General features: G+C 42.7%; 3 protein-coding genes across 4 annotated transcripts; 2 read left to right on the top strand and 1 right to left on the bottom strand.

Moving 5' to 3' along the window:
- The first annotated feature begins 1520 nt into the window (after positions 1-1520).
- On the top strand, positions 1521-5432 carry LOC112461142 (docking protein 3). The gene is made up of 3 exons (XM_025026274.1): positions 1521-2178; positions 2525-2698; positions 2815-5432. The coding sequence occupies exons 1-3, from the start codon at positions 2107-2109 to the stop codon at positions 4243-4245; spliced, it is 1677 nt and encodes a 558-aa protein (XP_024882042.1). The 5' UTR covers positions 1521-2106; the 3' UTR covers positions 4246-5432.
- Positions 5433-6019: 587 nt separating this feature from the next.
- On the bottom strand, positions 6020-6909 carry LOC112461143 (DNL-type zinc finger protein-like). The gene has a single exon (XM_025026275.1). It carries the CDS (start codon positions 6569-6571, stop codon positions 6041-6043), a length of 531 nt encoding a protein of 176 aa, XP_024882043.1. The 5' UTR covers positions 6572-6909; the 3' UTR covers positions 6020-6040.
- Positions 6910-7330: 421 nt separating this feature from the next.
- On the top strand, positions 7331-19605 carry LOC112461124 (protein Skeletor, isoforms B/C). Of its 2 annotated transcripts, XM_025026239.1 has the most exons (16): positions 7331-10376; positions 10470-10598; positions 10673-12248; positions 12423-12594; positions 12719-12900; positions 16137-16324; positions 16416-16524; positions 16772-17010; positions 17151-17431; positions 17524-17660; positions 17774-17909; positions 17998-18196; positions 18329-18429; positions 18504-18758; positions 18841-18948; positions 19080-19605. In XM_025026239.1, the coding sequence occupies exons 1-16, from the start codon at positions 7753-7755 to the stop codon at positions 19268-19270; spliced, it is 6627 nt and encodes a 2208-aa protein (XP_024882007.1). In that variant the 5' UTR covers positions 7331-7752; the 3' UTR covers positions 19271-19605. The 2 variants fall into 2 exon arrangements, with proteins under 2 accessions (XP_024882007.1, XP_024882006.1); XM_025026238.1 differs by lacking the exons at positions 7331-10376; positions 10470-10598; positions 10673-12248; positions 12423-12594; positions 12719-12900 and adding an exon at positions 14913-15556 and having other exon boundaries at positions 16102-16324.

Raw genomic sequence — 19605 nt, 5'->3', positions numbered from 1 at the left:
ATATTAAATTGAGAAATTTTTGATGCTTTTTCTTAAGATTTTTATAACAAATTAAAGACTCCAGGAGGTTTCACTAAATAAATTATTATTTATAATATTTATCTGCTTTTCGTAAACTGTTTTTTTTTCTAAGCATAATAGAACTTTTTACATAATAAGAAACACACTAGAATTTACATTACGTCTAAGATATTTCCATAATGTAGAGAGATTTAACATAAAAAAGTAACATCCATGGAAGAAGTAGTATATATTACTTATAGAATACTCATAAAGCAATCTTGAATTTTTAAAAACTTGAAGATTGCATCACTCTCTTGCAGATGTTAAATGCAGCAACCAGTACGTGAAAAGTAGAATATTATGAACAAAAAGTCAGGCAGGATAAAATGAGTTTTTTTTTTATCACTTAGTTTTATTACATGCTATCTGTAATTACTCGATATCTCTTGGCGGAAGGCAAAAGGCGAGACGGAAAAGTTATAAATGCGTTGCGGTCTACCACTTTTCTCCGTCCGAAGTTAGCACGTGATAAGAACGCTATCCATTGTCTGCGTTCTATTGTAAATGCCTACGCAGGAATAAAGAACCGAAGTGGAAATCGAAAACTTCATTTTGTATAGGTACTTTAAATACTGGCTATTTATTTGCGAGTGAAATTCTTTGTGCATTTATTCAATAGAAAAAAATGAAAATTTTTGTATTTTAGTTTAATACCTAATGGTCTACTAAAAATATGTATAAACGGCAGTGGCTAATTTATTTTCTCCTTTTTCTTTGTTTTGAATTTCCGCGATCACTGAAATTGCTCAAATTGCAATATCAGTTTAAAGGTGTTAGATATATTGATTTTTCATTAACCATATGCGAGAAATGACATAAACAAAGCACACATATCCGAGTTTTCGAACAGGAATTCCCGCTTTCGAATTTTGAATGCAAAAGTGTTACAGTCGAGTGAAGTTAGCTCCTATAGTTTATGCCAGCAAAGCAAGCATATTTATTCATTTAAATTCGAATCTTCACGTATCTTTACACTAGAAAACTAAGAAAATATAGAGCATTAATTTTTCATTCTGAATGTAATTCTTTAATGTAATTTTTTCGTAATTACATTTTTAATGTAATTTTTAAAACTGACGCGTTAAACTTTGACACTCGACAGTAACAAATTACGATCAACGTGTAGTTAGCAAACATGGAATGCGGCGTGTATATCTTCATTCAAAATTTACATTCGCCCTATTCGCAGTAATTTCTTCTCGAAATCCCACGAACATGGATTCAATTCTAGCGAATTTATCGAGAAAAAAAACGAGAGACATCGGGATTTCCACAGTGAAACTCTCTCGAAGTCGAAGAGGAAGAGGGAAGAGTGCCGACGCAAATACCGCGCGGAGTCGCGGAGCGGCGCCGGCGATTCGAACGACATCGTGCGTGCGCGCGTGCAGTTCCGGTGCGCGCTATCCGGCGCGCTGGCGCTGAGCGCACGCAGCGGAGAGCAGGCGGTGTGCGGGACAGTACGGGATCCGGGATACGGTCGGTCGCGCGGACGACGAACGTGTCGGTGTTGGTCTCGGTGTCGCGCACGGCGCGGTGCGTAGCGCGTGTGTCGCATTGTGCGTTATTACGTATACGGCGTGCGGTATCGGCATACGGCGTACTGGAGCCCGTTCCGAGTTCTGATCAGTTCTGATTCTCCCGTTCGCGCTCGACGGTGGTCGTCGCACACGCTGGCGGAGTGTTACACTATCTCCTCTCCTCTCTCCTCTTCCCCCTCGCTCTAGGTGAAATGTCAAGCGTCCCGCGTTACCATGGGCTGAATCTCGGCGTGCCGTAAACTGTCAAATCGCGCGCACGACGAGGCGAGAGGACCGCGTGCCCGGGGGAGGTACCCAGGCGAGCGACCTGCGACAAGCGCGGAGACGCGAAGGCCGGAGTGAAAGTGAACGCGCCAAGTCGCTCTCGCGATTCTGCCTATCTTTCCCTCTTCTTTTCCCGGAGGGCCGCGTAAGCGTTTTTCCCCGCGACGGGGACAAAGGGTGAGACCACGAGGAGGCGACCACCCACCGTCGTGCGACCCGCGTCGATGTTCGATCGTCCGCGATGGAGCCCGAGGAGCCTCTCATGCAGGGGATACTGCTGTTACCGCCGCAGGGAATGCTAGGCCAGCTCAAGGTTGGTTTCTCGCGGCGGAGATAACTCGCGGGATGCGCACCACGTTCGCGCGATACGCGATATCGCGTGCACGCGCGCGCGCGCGCGAACACCAGCGCGACGCATCATCCGCGAACGGCTGTTCGTTCCCCCTCTCCCGCTGTTCCCCCATTTTTTTCCACCCTCCTCTTCCGGCTCGACCTGCAACAGGTACACGCGCACGCCAGCACGTTTTTTAAACGATCATTCAAAAGGTGTATTGAGAGAACGAATTTTATTTTTACATTCTGACTGCTCCCCTCGCATCATACAGCCTCTTTCTCTTTTTTACATAACGGGAAGATCTCATATGCCCATTTGTTCCCAGAAATCGTGGCACAAGAGATTCTGCCAGCTCTTCAGGACGAGCAACTATGGGATCAAACGTGTCGAAATCTACGACAGTCAGGAAGAAGCGATACTGCAGTCTCATTCCCCGCGCATTGTCACCCTGGACGCCTGTATAAAAATTGCACCCAGCAATCAGTCACACGTCTTCAAGGTGCGTATTTTTCTACTCTCCATTTGTTTCCAGCATCGCTCTGCATCTAACAGTTTTTTTTTACTGTTTGCTGTCTCGAGAATGACCGCTATTTAATGTGTTCGTATTGCATACAGGTGGTGACTAAGTCGGGAATACACTATTTCGGCTGTTACTCGGAAATTGAGATGACCCATTGGATCACGGCGTTCCAGTTAGTCGCGTTCAAGGACAGTGCGTCGAATCAAATAGAAGAAAACAACGATCTGTATTGCACTAGTGGGGAAGGTGTATTCTCTGTGAAAGTTGTAGAAACGGACGCGTCCAAGCGGTGTGGACTGGAAGCGAGAAACTATACCTTGGTAATCGCCGCGGTGGACATGAAGCTGATGGACGGTGACATTGTTCTATTCACATGGCCGTACAGGTACATCAGGAGATACGGATATAGAGATGGGAAGTTCATCTTCGAGGCTGGAAGAAAATGCGTATCCGGCGAGGGCTCCTTTCGCCTGGAGCACGGTAGCCAACAGGAGATCTTCCGGTGCATGTACGCTAAAATGAAGTCTATGAAAAAACTATTGGACGAGGAAAATAATTCAAGCATAGAATGCAACGACACTCAATTCCAGGCAGCCTTGTCCATGGAGCCTGGCTCTAGAGCGGCTCTACCTCCCTCTTCAAACAATTCCTCGAGCAATTTGATCGACATAGAGTTTTCTACCACGCAGAATTCTCAGAAGCCCTTGTCGGTCTCGTCGACGAGCATGGATTCTGCGATCTCGTCGAGCAGATCGATAAACAAATCCAAGCCCGCCAAACCACCACGGAAATACGTCTTCGGTAATCTGCTGGAGAAAAGAAGTCCTGACTCGGAATTCCTAGATTTGCCCACGTGCGGGGAATATAGAACTATAAGCCAAGGAAATTCGCCGGAATTATCTCACAAGACCATCGGCGGGGTTATGCGCGAGGACGAGGAGAAGCACCCGTACGATTTAGTGGAAATTAGGAACGACGCTTGGAAGACGCACGGTATCGATAGCGTGCATCATACGGAAAGAGTGAACTCGAATCTACCCGATGAGAGAGATAAGGAGAACGACAACGACGATATGCAATACGAGATTATGCTGCCGATACGGAATCATGATTCATTCCAAAATTCGTTTAAAAGCAAATGCGGCGACAACGCAATTGTCACGCCGTCGACGATGCAAAGTGTCGCCAAGACAGACGAATCGGATTACGATAAATTGGAACACTTTGGATCCGCGACGAAACTTAGTCAGAAGTCTGCGTATAAGTATACGAATTCCTCGCAAAGCGTACATTCCAACGTTTCTCACGGAGAAAGTTCTAATCTTCCAGCGTGGTCTAGTTACACTATCGTCGAGGATATGTCCGCTATCAGGCTGGCCGACGACAGTCATCTCGGTTATGGGATTATCCGAAAGAAGCAGGATCTCCCTGAGACAGCTTCCATTGGCAATACCACGGTCGGTCCGCAGCATAAAGTTTTCAACGACAGCGAATACGCAATTGTATCGAAACCAAAAAGGGTGTAAAGTACCCGTACATTCGAGTATCCTTTTAAAATATGATGATCATGCCATAAATTCGCTTTTATAAAATTCTTATCTTTTTTTTTTTAATTATTTGTAAGGATATGAAGAATATGCTAGTCTATATCGCGTTAGAATAAAAGTATTGCTCTTGTTTTACAAATTGATTGGCACGTTACAAAACGATAAAAATAATATCGTTACTTTCGCATTATCACATTTGTCCAACATTTTTATTCGCTTTCTATATCATTTTTTTAGAAACTAGTCTTTTAATCGCTGTCATATATAAATAGGATATCTAAAAAAATGTAAACTTTCAAAAATTCTATAGATTTGTGCCTTCTTATGAAAGATATTCTAGTATTGATTAGGAAAGCTCAAAGTGATTAGTATTTTATCTAACTTCATTCGACTGATTTATCAAAATACCTGTATAGTGCCTTATAGAAATGAAAATATTTTAATTGATACCAAAATAATACTAAATCGTTGTAAACGTGCATGCGCGTTGGTCTTGATATTTGAATATATATATTGGTGTACTTAGAAATTTATTATTACATATTATTACAGTCATAATTTTCTATTACTAATTTACTTCTACTATGATTATACCCCTGTTATCGCTCTTACTCTATAATTATCTATTAGTTATTATATTTTTAAATTACAATGCGAAAACACGTTCTATGCAGGATTATAAACTTGATTCATTTAAACAGCGCGAAACTATCTATATAAATATGTACATAATTTAATATAAGTGCTTTCATAAAAAAAATAACAAATAGATCACAATTGGATAAATTTATAGATATTTAACAATTATATGCTGCCGCAATTTTATATATACATATGCATAATGAATATTAGTGCTTTCATATTAGTGCTTTCGGTGATCGAGTTGATCAACCGTCTTAATATAGACACTAATCGTATGAAAATTATCACATTGGATTTTCTAAATCCAGAATATTAAAAGTACAAAAAAATTTATTAGGATGTTGCATATCTAGTATATATCTAGTATATATATTACAAATATGTATTACATGTCTACAGTGAAGAAACAGATAGGCTAACTATTCGTATCATAGAAATCACTATTATTCATTATGTTCAAATTAATGACTACAGGTCACATGCAATACTGATATATATATTAGAAGAATAAATATTATCTTTTATACATATTTTTTATTTACAGTCTTTTTACAAAATTGTATAAAGTACCATAATAATTTTAAGAATTTATTGAGAAGCCATTTTGTAACAATATGTCCTTTGTGCCAAACAAATGGTCTACCATTGATTGAAATATCAATTTATACATAGATAATTATTGATAAGAACTCTGCGCAAATCAATAAATTCCGGAATATATTGAACAGAAGGCGAAAACTATTTTTTAGAACAAGTATTGTTAGTTTTAGCAGATATATTAGGAATATAAAAATAATGATATACATGCGTAAGGTTGATTCTTACTGACGTGTAATTCTTTTACATATACTTTTTTTTTTGTCAATATTAACAATATCCGCAGATAAATTTTGTTTTAAAATAATGTTCCAGTCAACGTGACGATACTTTCACCTAAATGTAAATTAATGATTTTCTTTCAGCGCCGTCTGTATCTTTTAAAGCGACTTGCATACCTTTTACGGCTGCATTTATCAGTTTTATATATTATAAACACAAATTACGCAATAAATTTGTAACAAAACATCTTGCATTTGCCTACACTCATTACTGTACTTTTGTTTATGATACAGACTAGTCTTTGAAGGAAATTTCAACTCCCCTTTGATTCTCCTATCACTTTAATTTCGTCAGGGTGTTCGTCGCCCACTTTTATCTCGCTGGCGTCCTTCTGGTTCTGCAACTTGAACTCCTCCTTCAAAACGGCCTCGTAGTAACCGTCCGTGTCGTTCATTACCTTTCGTACGGTTTCCCCCTTCAGTGCCATGAGCTTCTCGATGTTTATTTTCCTATCTATTTGCGAAAACCATCCTAAATTGTCAGCAATAAGGTGATTGTTCTTGCAACCGTCGCATCTCACTATCACCACTCCCTTATCATACGCCAGCTTCGATATCAGCTTGCTGGTTCTCGTGTTGCATTTCGTGCACGTGAACATCAGTCTCATCTTTCCCTCCAGCTTGCCCAATTCTCCGCGATTGCTGCCGTCCTCGTGGGCGAGTCGCACGTGACGGAGCGCCCGGATGCCGGTCGGCTCGCTTAAAGCCGGAGCGTAACAACATGCTGCGTGCCGAGCGCAAGCCACACGTGCACCAAGACGCAGCGCCTGTCGAATGGAAAACATCTCGATCTAGCGTTCGCGGCGACGTCGCACTCCTCGGGTCCTGTCTCGCACCTTTCGCAGGGGTAAAAAACGAGCTAAACAAGCTCTGCGCTTAAAGACGCGCGTCTACGCGCACAGATCTGCGTACGATCGTCCAAGAAATGTCGAGAATCCGGGAACGGGGATGATTCTGATTGATCCTGCGACCTGCGACAAACATTTAGATACGTCATACGTTCCTCTCGACTCCCAGAAACTTTGTTTTCAGACGACGTGACGATCACGCCGGTCAGAAGTCGTTTTTTAGGTTATATCTCCGCTTTTATAACCTAAATTTCTTTTTTTAGGATCTAGATTGAACTTGCCTAAATTCGACCACTTGTATCGATTATTCGATACGATTCAAAATTACGTTTCAGACACAGAGGACGACCGAAAATCCAGTAAAATCATACGTGACAGGTGACGAGAGCCATGCGAATTGCGAAGAATGCGAAGTCCTTTGGAGCTGCACTACGTTACACTTCTTGCACTTAAAATGAAACGGATTCTCTGCGAATAAATTACAATTATAGGGATAATCAATGAATTGTATGGTCAGAAATTTTGCAGCAAGCAATTCTTCTGCATTTATTTATTTTTTCTTTTCTTCTTGGTGACAGTGGTGCGTCCGTAAAACCATTATCTTCCATCCGTGCCGATTGAGCGCGGGAAAGCGGGAAGTCTGGGGATGCGTTCCAAAACTCATTCATGAACGGCACTGCGCACGATCCGCGTAGATGTATGTATGTAAACAAGAATTTGATTTAAACAGTTTACGTTGTAACGTAAATAATCGTAACTGCAATCGTTTGAGGTAACGTTGCGGTGCGTAGCGGAGCGGACGTACCAAGCGGATATCTCATCGCGAAGAGACACGCGAGTTGCTGATTACTACGGACCGTTTTTCCGACGTGAATATTCGAGGCGCGAAGTGACGCGCACATTCTAACCTACGAGCCTTGTCGTTGACGACAACAGACAACAGACGCTAAAAGCGATCATGAGCATCGAGGCAGGATAGGTATGTCCGGCTTCGTTCTTCGCGCACGCCAAGCAGCGAGGTGAGCGAAGGGATTCATTGAACGGCCGGACCGACGCGCGACTGAAAATCGCGGTATGAAAGGCCGCGGGTGCGGAAGAATGCATCGTGGACAGCTAGTATGGAATACGATTCGGAATCCAGCTGCGAGGGCCGTTGTCTGAGAGACTTCGAGAATTCGGACGAGCCGGCGGCGCGTGAAAAATGCGACCGACGCGAGAACGCCCCGCGCCACTCGCCACCACCACCGTCGATCGAGCCGTCGGCGTCGGGGTTCAGGTCGAGCGTCGGCAAGAGGAGTCTCTCCGCCCAGGTGATGGAATATTATCGCAAGTACTCCCGAGACGCCAATCTCGATCAGTATTTCTCGTTACCCGTGTCGAATGCTCCGCAGGAGGCGATTAAATACTATTACAGCGTGTACGAGTTGAGCGCCCAGGTAGGCTCGTCCAGCAGGCAGGACTGCGTCGGCGAGGAGTACAATCTAAAGTCCTATGTGCCGAGAGAGAGGCGTAGGTGGGTAAGACCCCCGTTGATCGGGCAGTCCTCGAATACAGACGCCTCATCCAGGTATATTCAACCGTTGACAGATATCCAGACGCCGTCGCCCGATCTCAAGCGCGTCACGCCTGAAACGATACACGAGGAGAGGAGTGACAGTCAGGAGAAGTTTCCGGAGGTGAACGAGAGAAAACTGTCCTCGCCGACTTCCAGCGTCGCGTCCTACAAGCCGCTGGAGTGGGACAGCGGCGCGGACGTCGGTTACTTCAACTCCATCGCTCACAATAAGCAAAACGACAAGAAGTTGAGCACCATAGAACGTATGGCTCTGGCGCGAGGATGCTCCGCTGCCCTACGCCTAGATCCGGAGGGCACCACCGAATCGGGGATGCAATCCGGGAAGAACGCGGCGACGCAAGGCGGCTCGAAAGCCGCGTCGACCGCTCCCGACGCGAACTCCACACCGTTGATCGGAAATGTCTCCGGATCGGAAAGCGAGATAGAGATAACGCCGATCGTGAAGAATCATTTGCCGGGAATTATAACGGGAGATGACATAAAGTCGCAGGAGAGATGCGTCCCGAGCGAGATCGCGCAACCGAAAGCCGCGGTGAGGCCTACCAGACTCGAGATACACGACACCCCCACGTCGTCGTTCGTGTTTAAAGTGCCACCGGCGAAATATTCGACGGTGGAGAGAAGGATCGTGAGTAAACGCAGGGAAGTCTCGCGTCCGTCGAGTTCGCCATTGAAGAAGAGCATCTCGATGAACGTCATACCCCCGTTGTCGTCGAAATTCTCGTTGAAGAGAAGCCAGAGCGAAGTGAACTTACACGCTAAAGAGAGGAAGACTGTGCTTCCCCTGATCTTCGACTCCACGTCCTCTATCGCTACCGTGGTGAATAAACCCGCCACTTGCGACAAGGTGATACAAACGAGTCCCGATGTGTGCGCTCAGGAATCCGTTGGCGTGCAGGTTTCCGATCTCGAGGAGAACAAATCGCCAACAGCGGAGAAGGATCCTAATCTACAAACGGCGATACATTCTATTTTGAAAAGGTCTAAAGGTACATATAAGGTTAAAAATCCACGAAAATCGGACGCTTCGCGTTCGGTGGGCGGCGACGCCGAGGACGGCGCAGACGCGAAGGAGAGCCAGAGACGACCGAACAGCTCGGACATCTCGCAGAACGCGTCGACCTCGGCGACGCCGCAGCCCGACGAGACGGAGAACGTGTCCGGGAGAGCCAATAGTTTCGAATACTTCCCGGGGCATACCTACGCGAACGTCCCGAACGAGAGGGACAGCCACGTTTCCTCGGACACCGGGAGATCGAACTCGACGTTACCGAACAGCAGTTCCAGCGTCAACGACAAGCTCTGGGGAGATTCGGACAGCCTGGTGCGAGATCTGGAGAGAAGCGTCAACATCCTGAAGAGTCTCGTCGACGCTAATAAATGCGACAAGCAGATCAAGAAGAGGCTGATACAGCACGTGATCAAGCGGCTCGTAACCGCCAAGTACACGGACGACAAAATTGAGCACAACTTGGAGGATAACGTTCCCTGGAATCCGGACGATGCCAGGAACAAGGTTTACCGAGCCGAGCTGCTTCAGGCCCTGGCGAATAAGCACAGCACCACCGAGTCCTCGGACGAGTGGAACCTGCGGAAGAAGGACGCGTCCATGCAGAAGTCCATGGGAACCGCTAGCGACGTGATAAAGGAAGTCGCGTTGGAGAGCAGTAACAGCGACAAGTTCGACCGACATACGGATAGGACGGAGATGGACGGTAGGAAGGCGCGACTGGGACTGAGAACGGACGATTGTCAGCAGACGAGCAACACGCCGACGGATCCCGACAAGAGCGAGAGCTCCGAATGCTTCGTGCCCCAGCGCAATCATAAGAATGCTAAGGTAAACGACATATTTTGCTTCAAGGAGAACTGCAAGTTGCCGCACAGAGAGTCGACCACGACGAACAGCATACCTCCGGATCGCAACAGAATCTTGTTGGACGCCGTCGTGAATAACAGAAGAACGCCGGTCGAGTCCAACAATAACACGGATAACAACACCGACTGGAGATTACCGACGACGTCGTCCGAAAGACAATTTGAATTGAAGAAGTGCAGCATGTCCGAATCCGGCGACTCCAAGCTGGTTAATTACGCCGAGATGGAGAAGAGAAATCAACTGATTTGGATTACAAACGAGATTAGCCATCTTTGTAACTTGAAAAAGTATGTTTTACACTGTTTTCCTAACTTTTTCTGTTTCAGCAAGCTTCTTTTAAATGCTGTGTCTTTCAATTTGGGTTTTACTTTATTTGCTAGATTGCTCGAACAACCCAGGCGATTAGAAAGACCGAAATCTTCGCCGAGAAAATCCAAATCGGCGAATCTCAAATCGAAGCAAGCAGCGGTACTTACAAGACGGGAACAACACGGAGACGTCATACACAGGTAATTCGTGTTTGTTTGTAGTGTATATATATATAACTCGTGCGATCTAATGCCATTTAATTTCGCGTTTTCAGGAGCGTGTCCGACCTGCGAGAGGATTCCGTTAACGAGCCATGGTCGTCTCACTGCAACTTGGCTGCGTGCGAAGCTGCCGACAATATGGTCCAGAGGATCATGAAACGTAACAGTTGCACGCAAACGGCCACAGGCGTGGCGAGTGCTTACTCGAAAACCGGCGGAGAGATCGTATCTGCCGGCAGAACGCGAAGATCTGCGAAGCATGTCGCTGTTGGAGTGCAGACGCTACCTCGGGAAGCCTCTTCGACACCGGTGACTGCGGCGGAGTCGGACGTATACGACGCGAAATACGCGAATCAGCAAAAACCGTGCGCGCATTATCAAAATGGCACCAAGTGCAGAGATCAATCGTGCCAAACGCACACCGCCCCGATTGTGCAGCGCACGTGCGCGCGATGCAAACAGAGCCCATCCGAGACAGCCTTGATCAAATCGCTAAAGGACCATCAAGGGGACGTGCCGGCTGTCTCGCAGCAGACGCAGACAAATTACGCGAGCGACAACAGCGTGACCGAGCCTGCTCATCGCCGTATATCGCAAAGTAACAACGTCCAGCCGAAACAGAAGGAGGCTAAAAATCAAATCAACGCGTCCAAATCCAAATGCAGTTGTACACGTGGCGTTTGTTCATCCGGATCTGACAGCAAGGGCTCCTCGGGCACCGTTAAAGCCAAGCGGACTGAATATTACAAACAATCATTTACGACATGTCCGTTGTGTTTTAAACAAAAACCTGCTGTTAGTAATACCCTCTGTGGGATGTGTCAAAAGAATCCCTCCTGCACGCACGATAACATCTCGGGGATCGAACCAACCTGTGGGAATGCGTGCGAGTGTGACAACCTTCCTGTTAACGACGCGGATAGAAGGATTATTATTGGGAAATCTCGACAAAACTACAACGCAGAAAGCCAGAGCAGAATACGCGCGCTGAACTACGGCGAACAGAGTGACACGGAGAAGATTTGTGATTGCGCGAACGATTGTGCTGCGTGCCATAATTCGGGAACCACCGCAGGAACGTTGCGCGAATGTTGTTCGAACGGTAAAATCGACAATAACGGCTCGTGCCGTTTTGAGTGTCACCTAAAGATAGCGGAGCATCAACCGCAGACGCGAATTTACTCTGACAGTTCGCAGGACAGCGACGTGAATCAACACCTTAAAGTACAAAGTAGCGTAAAATGCAATTGTGATGAGGCTTGCTCCTGTAGTAATAATCAAGCGAAAGACATTGTCAAAGGGAAAGCGCGCAAGAGTTACGCGTCAAAACCAAATTACGTAGACAATACTAGTATTAATAAGACCGAGAGAAATTACAAACATTGCCGGGCGTGTGGTGCCATGTATCAGAATACCAGGAAATGCGGTTGTCGTCAAACGTATCCCAAAGCTGTCGCGTATGAATTATCGTTTACAAAAGAGAATGTCTCGAAGAATGAGATCTCGGATATCGCGACGCCGAAAGTCCCCAAGCAGCCGTTGAACGCGGCAAAATCTGATGCCTGTCCTTGCGATATTATAAAAAAGAATAATTCCAACAAAAATCTTCATCAAATGAGTACATTGCAGGTAAAAATTTGATTTAGTTTAATAAATAAAATATTCAACTTGAATCTGATTGACTTGAAATAATTTTTATTTGTAACGGCAATATCCTGAAGATTGTTTAATTTCACAGAAGATAAGATAATATTGCATTACAGTCTTTTCGGATTAATGGCATTTCAATTAAATCAATTTCAGGATTATTTATCTAGAAATAATCCCGAATTTGTGGGCAATGCGGAAACACGCCGGCAGTATTTGTCGGAAATATGCCAGTTGCGAGAATTGAGGAAAGAAAAGCGAATACAGTTATTAGCGATGGCCAGTATGTCGAGCGTTATTAAATCCGCACCAATACGAAAGCCAACAGGTGAGATTACTTATGTTATAAATCTGTCAAATTAATAATATAATCTATGTTTTGTTACACTTTGAGAAAAATGTGCAAATTATAGCACATACATCTTAGATTTCTGTTTAATACTTGATTACAGTTTGCATACAGCGAAAAATTACCGACGAGGAGATGAAGGAGAGATCACGTAAACGATATCTCCGGTTGAATGAAGTGCGATTCAAACGACGGCAACAAGAACGGCAAGAGGAAGCACGTCGAAATAAGCTTATGGCCAAAATCTTTTGCAAGAGATTGCAGCAAAAAGTATTAAGGGGCCAAGTAGATTTATCGCAAAGCGTAAGCGTTATATCTAATTTGTAGAATTATTAGCGCCTACTTACGTCGAGTGCCGTTCCATTTTTGCAAATATTTATGACAAGAGCTATCTCGCGTATTTTTATTAAAATTTTGTTACTGCAAGGTTATAAATTTGCATATTAAAAAAGGTATGTTTCATGCACAAAAATTTGATCATCTTAATAAAAGAATATTGTCAAAATTTATTTCGAGGATTGATGAAAAACTAATATTATTTATTTTAGAAATTTTTAATAAACATAAACACTTGCATTTAATATAAACATATTGTATGTCTTTACTGCAAAATTGTCTAAGTTAAGTGAAACGGTGCAATTCTTATATCAAATCCATTATATTATTTTTTAAATATAGTAAACGTGTTATTTTCCTGTTACGTATTTAACCAGCTTTGTCAAAATCGTTAAATATAATAACATTGACGTATAAAAATGAATTACAAATCTCGATTTTGTGCGATTTGAATGAATACAAAATAAGCAAATTTTAACCAAATCTAACAATAAGAGATAGTTCTCAATGTCATACTTGCCTTAATTTCTATCATTAAGTGAAAAAGTTCTAAGATATTATATTTCTTGAAAAAAGAGAAAGATATATACGTTTTACATTTTCATTGTATTATCTCAGGTAGTTACGTTAAAATTTGTATTACGATGTGTGTCGTTTTTAGTAAAATTGCACAATATGACTTGGATTTATGATCTATTTATGATTATATATATATATATATCGAACATGTACTACAGATAGTGGAGGATCTAATCTGTTTCAACATGTAGAAGTTATTCGCATGACTTTATCATTAAGTCTATCTTTACGAGTGTAGACGACATGACTAAATAGTACAAAAGAATATCAAATCTTTTTATATGCGTTTTATATACTTTACACACGTTAGAGATACAAGAACATATTCTTTAGGACAATGATCTGTATGTTTCACTTTTTATTTCTTATACAGATATGGAAATCAGATTAATGACGGTATAATTTCGCTGACGTCATATTTAAATACAAATGCATATTATATATAATTATGGTTCTGAATAAGAATCCATGTTCATCAATAAATAAAACGCTGTGCTAAAGTTCTTTACATGCTGGTGACATCAGAAATTGAATTCGGCGAAATTATATCCGTATTAATTCTCGATACAAATATAACGGCAACAATTCGTTTTTATTCGGTAGTAAAACACGTGTAGTAACAAAATTATTTTCACGTAGTAAAACATATCATTGAAACATACCATCGATCATAAAAACTGAATGCTTTAAAATAAGAGAAACATAATTATAAATATATAGTACCTGAATCTTGTAGTATAGAATTTTTTTATTACATATACGAAATAAAACTTGATGAATTATTAAAATATGTGTATACTTTCAAGAGAGAGAATTCGTCGCTTTATCTGTCCTCTTAAATTTCGTTACAATAACATTATCTATGAAACTTTGTGAATTTAATATTTAACTGATATATTAATAATTTTTTAATATTAAAACAACGCAATATTAAAGAAAGGAGAGGCTTGAAAAATTAAAACACCCGAGAAACATTTTTATTCTTAGACTTTTTTAATCTGTTGCGTTCTCGATTAATAATTATCATTTTCTTGAATTACTTTCCACTCTGTTATAGTTGTACTTCTTGCATCTTTCAGATTTAATTTTTCTACCGCATTTTCCCTGCTCCCTTGCAACTTTTCACACATGCCGCTCTGTTTTGCTCCAAAAGCTCCGAGTAAACGTTCATCTTATGACTTATTCTAACAAGTGTGGAAAGCGCAACGTAACGCAGTTAAAAGAAATGCTCTCCGCTCTCTTGATTTCGGATATTTCATTTCGGACGAAAATTGAAAGACTCGCGTATTTCGAATATTGTCGAGGGCACCTCAGAAAGATGGACGATTGCATTAATTGGTGTGTCTGGTATTTTTATTCATCTGGAAAAAATCCGAAGCGCAATTAACGATTGTTTTGTCGAAGGGCCCCGTTTGTGGTCCAACGTCCTCGCGAACTGGATTCCGGCGGATAACGCGACAATGACCGCGACCGAATGAATTCGTTCTCCCATCGTCGATTGGTCCCCCACGGGCGAGCGCGTACTTTCTCCCGGGGAATGTGTGCTGTGCGGCCGTTAGCGGTTGTGCGTGGAGTCGCGTCCCACGAAGGCCGCGATTCGGCTTTCTAGTCGCGTTTCCGCTCGTTTCCGCCGCGAGACCAGACCACGGGGAATCGGCGTGGCGTCCAACGGAGTTCACCGTGACACACACGCGGAGTTCAACCCCCCCATATTATTATCCGCGTTAGTTTGTTATCGCGCGCGTAGCACATCAGATCGCTCGGGATTACTCACCCGCGGATTTAACCCGACTCGCCTGATTATGAACAATGGATCGCCACAGTTGCACGTAGCTTCCCGATTATCCGTCCGTTCCGGATAACAGCTTCTCGCTCTCTCTGTTCGACGATCTCACAGCGGTCTCCTAAAAGTCAGTCGACACACTTTGGAGCACTTGGGAGGAAAATGAAGCGATGGCAGGTGTCGTGAGAAAGAAGGGAACGAGTGCCTTCGTGACGTTTCTAGGATACTTGCTATTTTCCTGCGGTAATTATCAGTCAGAAATCTGTGCTTATTGCAGAAAAATACGCATTAGTGAAAAAGGAAAGGAGATCGAAATCTCTGGGGGGCCCTGGAGAGAAAGCCGAAATCAAACCGAATATCGAAGACATCGCTTTATCGGGCATCGATGTCTCTGACACATACGAGTCTCCATACGCGCGGCAGGAAATCAGTGGAGCTTGGAATCGTGAATTCGGAGCAAATTTATTTTAAAAACCTTTCTTAGACAATTGTTTTATATTTATATTATATTGGGAAATATATTTATATATTTTTTCATAATTATTTATATTTTACGACATAATGACACTTATTGTTAGCTTAAATATGTATTACCTCGATTGCGCTAAGAACTTGTAGATGTTGAAAATATCTGCAAACAAATATTCTCAATTTATTTATGAAGGTATGAATATTTAAATTTGTGAAAGAACGTGCCGTAAAGTTAAACAATCACCATATTTTATGCTATCATATTTAAGAGGTTCTTTCATTAGGTAAAATAAATATTTCCAATTTAATGCCGGCAGCTTATGGACAAGAGGATAATGGAGAAAAGTACAAGGGAAAATATCTGGGAAAATTAAATCCGTATCACCACCAAGTTTCTGGCGATGTTTGGGCCGTAGACCAGTACACCTTGCTGCTGACGTCCTTCAATTACGATGGCAATGGAGCCGACACGTTTTTCTGGGCAGGCGCATCAAATAGACCGGGCCCGCAAGGATTTATCGTCCCCGACGAGTGGGGCAAGTAAGATATATTTCTTTTCGTTAATTTAAAAAGAAAACCTAAGGGGATAAAGTGGAAAAATCGTATCTCGAGTGTATGCGTGTTCTTTCAGAACAAACATATTGGACCGGTACTTCAACAAGGATTTTACATTGACTCTGCCGGATAATAAGAAAATAACGGACATCAAGTGGTTCGCAGTGTACGATTTAGCGAGTCAGGTATTATAAATTTTAGAAGAACAAGAATTAATTAAGTCTGTAATTCACATAAGATCTATTTAAAACATGCGAAGCGTCTTAGAAGTTGTAGACTCGTTTTATTCTTGCTTGGAAGTCTTATATTATCGTTTTCGTAACATTTGTAGTTAATACTACATTGTACAAAGCAATCTCGACACCTTTTCTACGACGATCAACGTGGAATCTGTTTGAATGGTTGCTTGAAAAATGAATTCTTCAACCGTAGAACACCTTCGGCGATGTCTACATTCCGGAGGAGTTTGACCCACCCGTCCCCCAGAAGATATCACAGCTGTCGAAAAGATCTCACAATATTTCGTCGGAACCCATCGTGATCCTGGACTCGAAAACTATCAGAATCCCGCAATTTACGTACGACGGGCAAGGTGCTGACACGTACTTCTGGGTCGGCCTTGGCCCGCAACCGTCCAGCAAGGGCCAGAAAGTACCAGATGAATACGGATAGTAAGAGGAATAAGATAAAATTACAGAATTCTATCGATGCGAATAAATTAATTCGCTTATAAATAATCGTAAAAAATCTCACGGTGCTATAAAGTTATCTGGAAATATATATAAAAGAGTTTGCATTTTTCTCTTTCTAGCATGGATTCTCTTAGGTCATACAATAATGAGGATATCGTGCTGGAGCTGCCAGGTGATAAGACAATCTTCAACATAGACTGGCTGAGTGTTTACGACATGAAGACTAAATCCAATTACGGTTCTGTCATTATACCGGACGGACTCAATGTGCCGCCGTCATTGATAAAAATTATCAAGCAAACCCAGTCTCTCCCGAATTGCGTTCAGCTGCACAAACGATATCAGGTCGCCTGGGAGATCTTTGGTCCGCAGATCACCATTCAATTAACAGGTCAAGTCGGTATGTGTTAACAAGCTCGTAGATTCTCAATTATTGTTTCTTAAAAATCGAGGCTTGAAAAAGAGATCACTCGTGTGTTTTTATTTTTCCAGCCGAAGACGAATACATGGCGTTTGGTTTATCCGGTTCCGAGACCTCCAGCCGAATGGAAGGCGCGGATGTGGCCGTCGCGTATATGGACGACACACGAGGATACGCTACGGACTACAATATTACGGCAAAGGCGCCAGTGTGTAAAGTTATTTAAGTAATCTAATAATTTCGTGAATATAAATGGAAGAAAAAGAGAGAGAGAAACGAAAGACGACGCATTAATGAGAATTTTAATGATTGTGGCGACAGTGTGGGAAAGTTCTCGGTCAGTACAAAGGAGTCTGCAGAGACGAACTTCTTGGTGGTTTAGACAGCAACCAGCTCTACACCGCGGTGAGAGAGGACGGCATCAATACCATCACGTACAGGCGTACACTTATTTCATGTGAGTCACGTAGCTAAGCGCGCTTTTTTTCTTTATAAACGCTCGTCGCACGACGCAGATCATAAAAATGTATTTTCTTTTTGCGCAGCCGACGTCGGAGACAAAGAATTTCCCACGGATAAACCGGTGTACGTGGTTTGGGCCTTGGGCAGGCTCGATAAAACTAATAACGAACCGAGCTTCCACGATGTGTATCCGAGAAGCGATGTGGTGCTTGAGTTGAATCGTAAGGAGCCGGAGAACACCTGCATCGATTTCACGGAGCATAATAAGAAAATATTTTCGAGGTGCGAAGAACGAATATGCGATGGTCACATATAATACTTATACATCAAATTATTTTTCACATTGCATAGAACATATCAATTATATATTTTTCGGGGGATTTTTTGATGTAACTGCTGAGATAATTCTTGCAGAGAACCTTGGCAGAAAACGGAAATATTCGACAGAAGTGTTAGAACGTTCAAAGCAACCATCGGACCCTCCGGAGGAAAACGGGGATACGAGGGAATCACAGGTACAAACTTAATTAATCTTGGCTATTGCTTATCGCTTTTACGATGCGGAGGACTCCATGAAATGTGTTCGCAGGTAAACCGTCGGTGGGTCTTGCCTGGTACATCGAAGGCGCGTTGATACCCGAGTTATACCTACGTCGAGGTTTGACGTACAGCTTTCGCGTTCATGGCGGAAACAATCCGCACAGCGCGGAACTCTATCATCCGTTAATAATAACCGACGAGCCTCATGGGGGATACGACACGCTCAGCGATCTCGCGCAAAGCAAGATCAGGGTGTTGGCTGGCGTTGAACTGACTAGACGAGGTCGACCGCGACCGACCGCAGGTTTGTATAGATTTCCCTTATTCAAATCAACGTTTATACAAATTTAAATTTATTCGCATTCTTTATTCGATTTATCTTCTAGTTGGGCCGCTTTGCTTAAGCAAGCACAATGGTCGAGACAGAAGACTGGATGATAACTTCCCATCGTTTAAGAAATTCAACCGGACCCTCGTGCAAGTCTGCGAGCCAGGTAAAACCTCTTTCAATCTTAAATTCTTAAAGTTTTCAAGTGGACGTTGATTGAAGTTCAGACGTTCACGTTTTCGAGTTACGATTATCAAGAACGATTCTCTCTCACATCTTCCTATTTCTCGTGTGCAGGAGAAGGCGGCAACTTGGTAATAAGTCCAAACTCGAGCTGGCCCGACCTGGTCTATTATCACTCGTTCACGCACGCAAATATGGGATGGAAGATTCACGTTGTCGATTCTTACACACCGAAGAACGATGCAATCGCGCATAAACTATCATTATTCATTGTAATCGCGACTGTACTTCTCGGTCTATTATAAAAATTGAGTGCATAAATTCATAGAAAAATATTTCTTACCAAATATTTTTCAGTTCACATAAGGATGCATTAAGTTATTTTTAATGAATGACTCATTCTTGCGCTTCAACGTGTACATATCGATGATACAACATAAAGACGTTACATTATTGTACGGTTTTATTGAATTAAGAAATTAATACAATAGTTCCTATAATAAACTCTGTATTTACAGATTTAATAACAAGATCAATTTTATATGTGCATTTTTTCTCGTTTTCATCACAGTGAAAGAAACATTAATTTGTAATCATAAAAACAAGAGCAGTTGGATAAAATAAAAGAATGTTAAACGTC

The sequence above is a fragment of the Temnothorax curvispinosus genome, unplaced genomic scaffold (genome assembly GCF_003070985.1).
Source record: "Temnothorax curvispinosus isolate PA1 unplaced genomic scaffold, ASM307098v1 QBEX01011098.1, whole genome shotgun sequence".
NCBI classification, from domain to species: domain Eukaryota; kingdom Metazoa; phylum Arthropoda; class Insecta; order Hymenoptera; family Formicidae; genus Temnothorax; species Temnothorax curvispinosus.
This window is presented reverse-complemented; position numbering and strand designations above follow the sequence as displayed.

What these genes read in the sequence shown, in the direction of transcription:
- LOC112461124 (XM_025026239.1), top strand. Translation starts at nt 7,753, where the DNA reads ATGGAATACGATTCGGAATCCAGCTGCGAGGGCCGTTGTCTGAGAGAC. An exon ending in GTCCCCGACGAGTGGGGCAA is followed by an intron (nt 16,325 to 16,415) that starts GTAAGATATATT and finishes GTGTTCTTTCAG; the next exon opens with AACAAACATATTGGACCGGT. An exon ending in TCAATTAACAGGTCAAGTCG is followed by an intron (nt 17,432 to 17,523) that starts GTATGTGTTAAC and finishes TTATTTTTCCAG; the next exon opens with CCGAAGACGAATACATGGCG.
- LOC112461143 (XM_025026275.1), bottom strand. Translation starts at nt 6,571, where the DNA reads ATGTTTTCCATTCGACAGGCGCTGCGTCTTGGTGCACGTGTGGCTTGC.
- LOC112461142 (XM_025026274.1), top strand. Translation starts at nt 2,107, where the DNA reads ATGGAGCCCGAGGAGCCTCTCATGCAGGGGATACTGCTGTTACCGCCG. An exon ending in GAATGCTAGGCCAGCTCAAG is followed by an intron (nt 2,179 to 2,524) that starts GTTGGTTTCTCG and finishes ATTTGTTCCCAG; the next exon opens with AAATCGTGGCACAAGAGATT. An exon ending in ATCAGTCACACGTCTTCAAG is followed by an intron (nt 2,699 to 2,814) that starts GTGCGTATTTTT and finishes TATTGCATACAG; the next exon opens with GTGGTGACTAAGTCGGGAAT.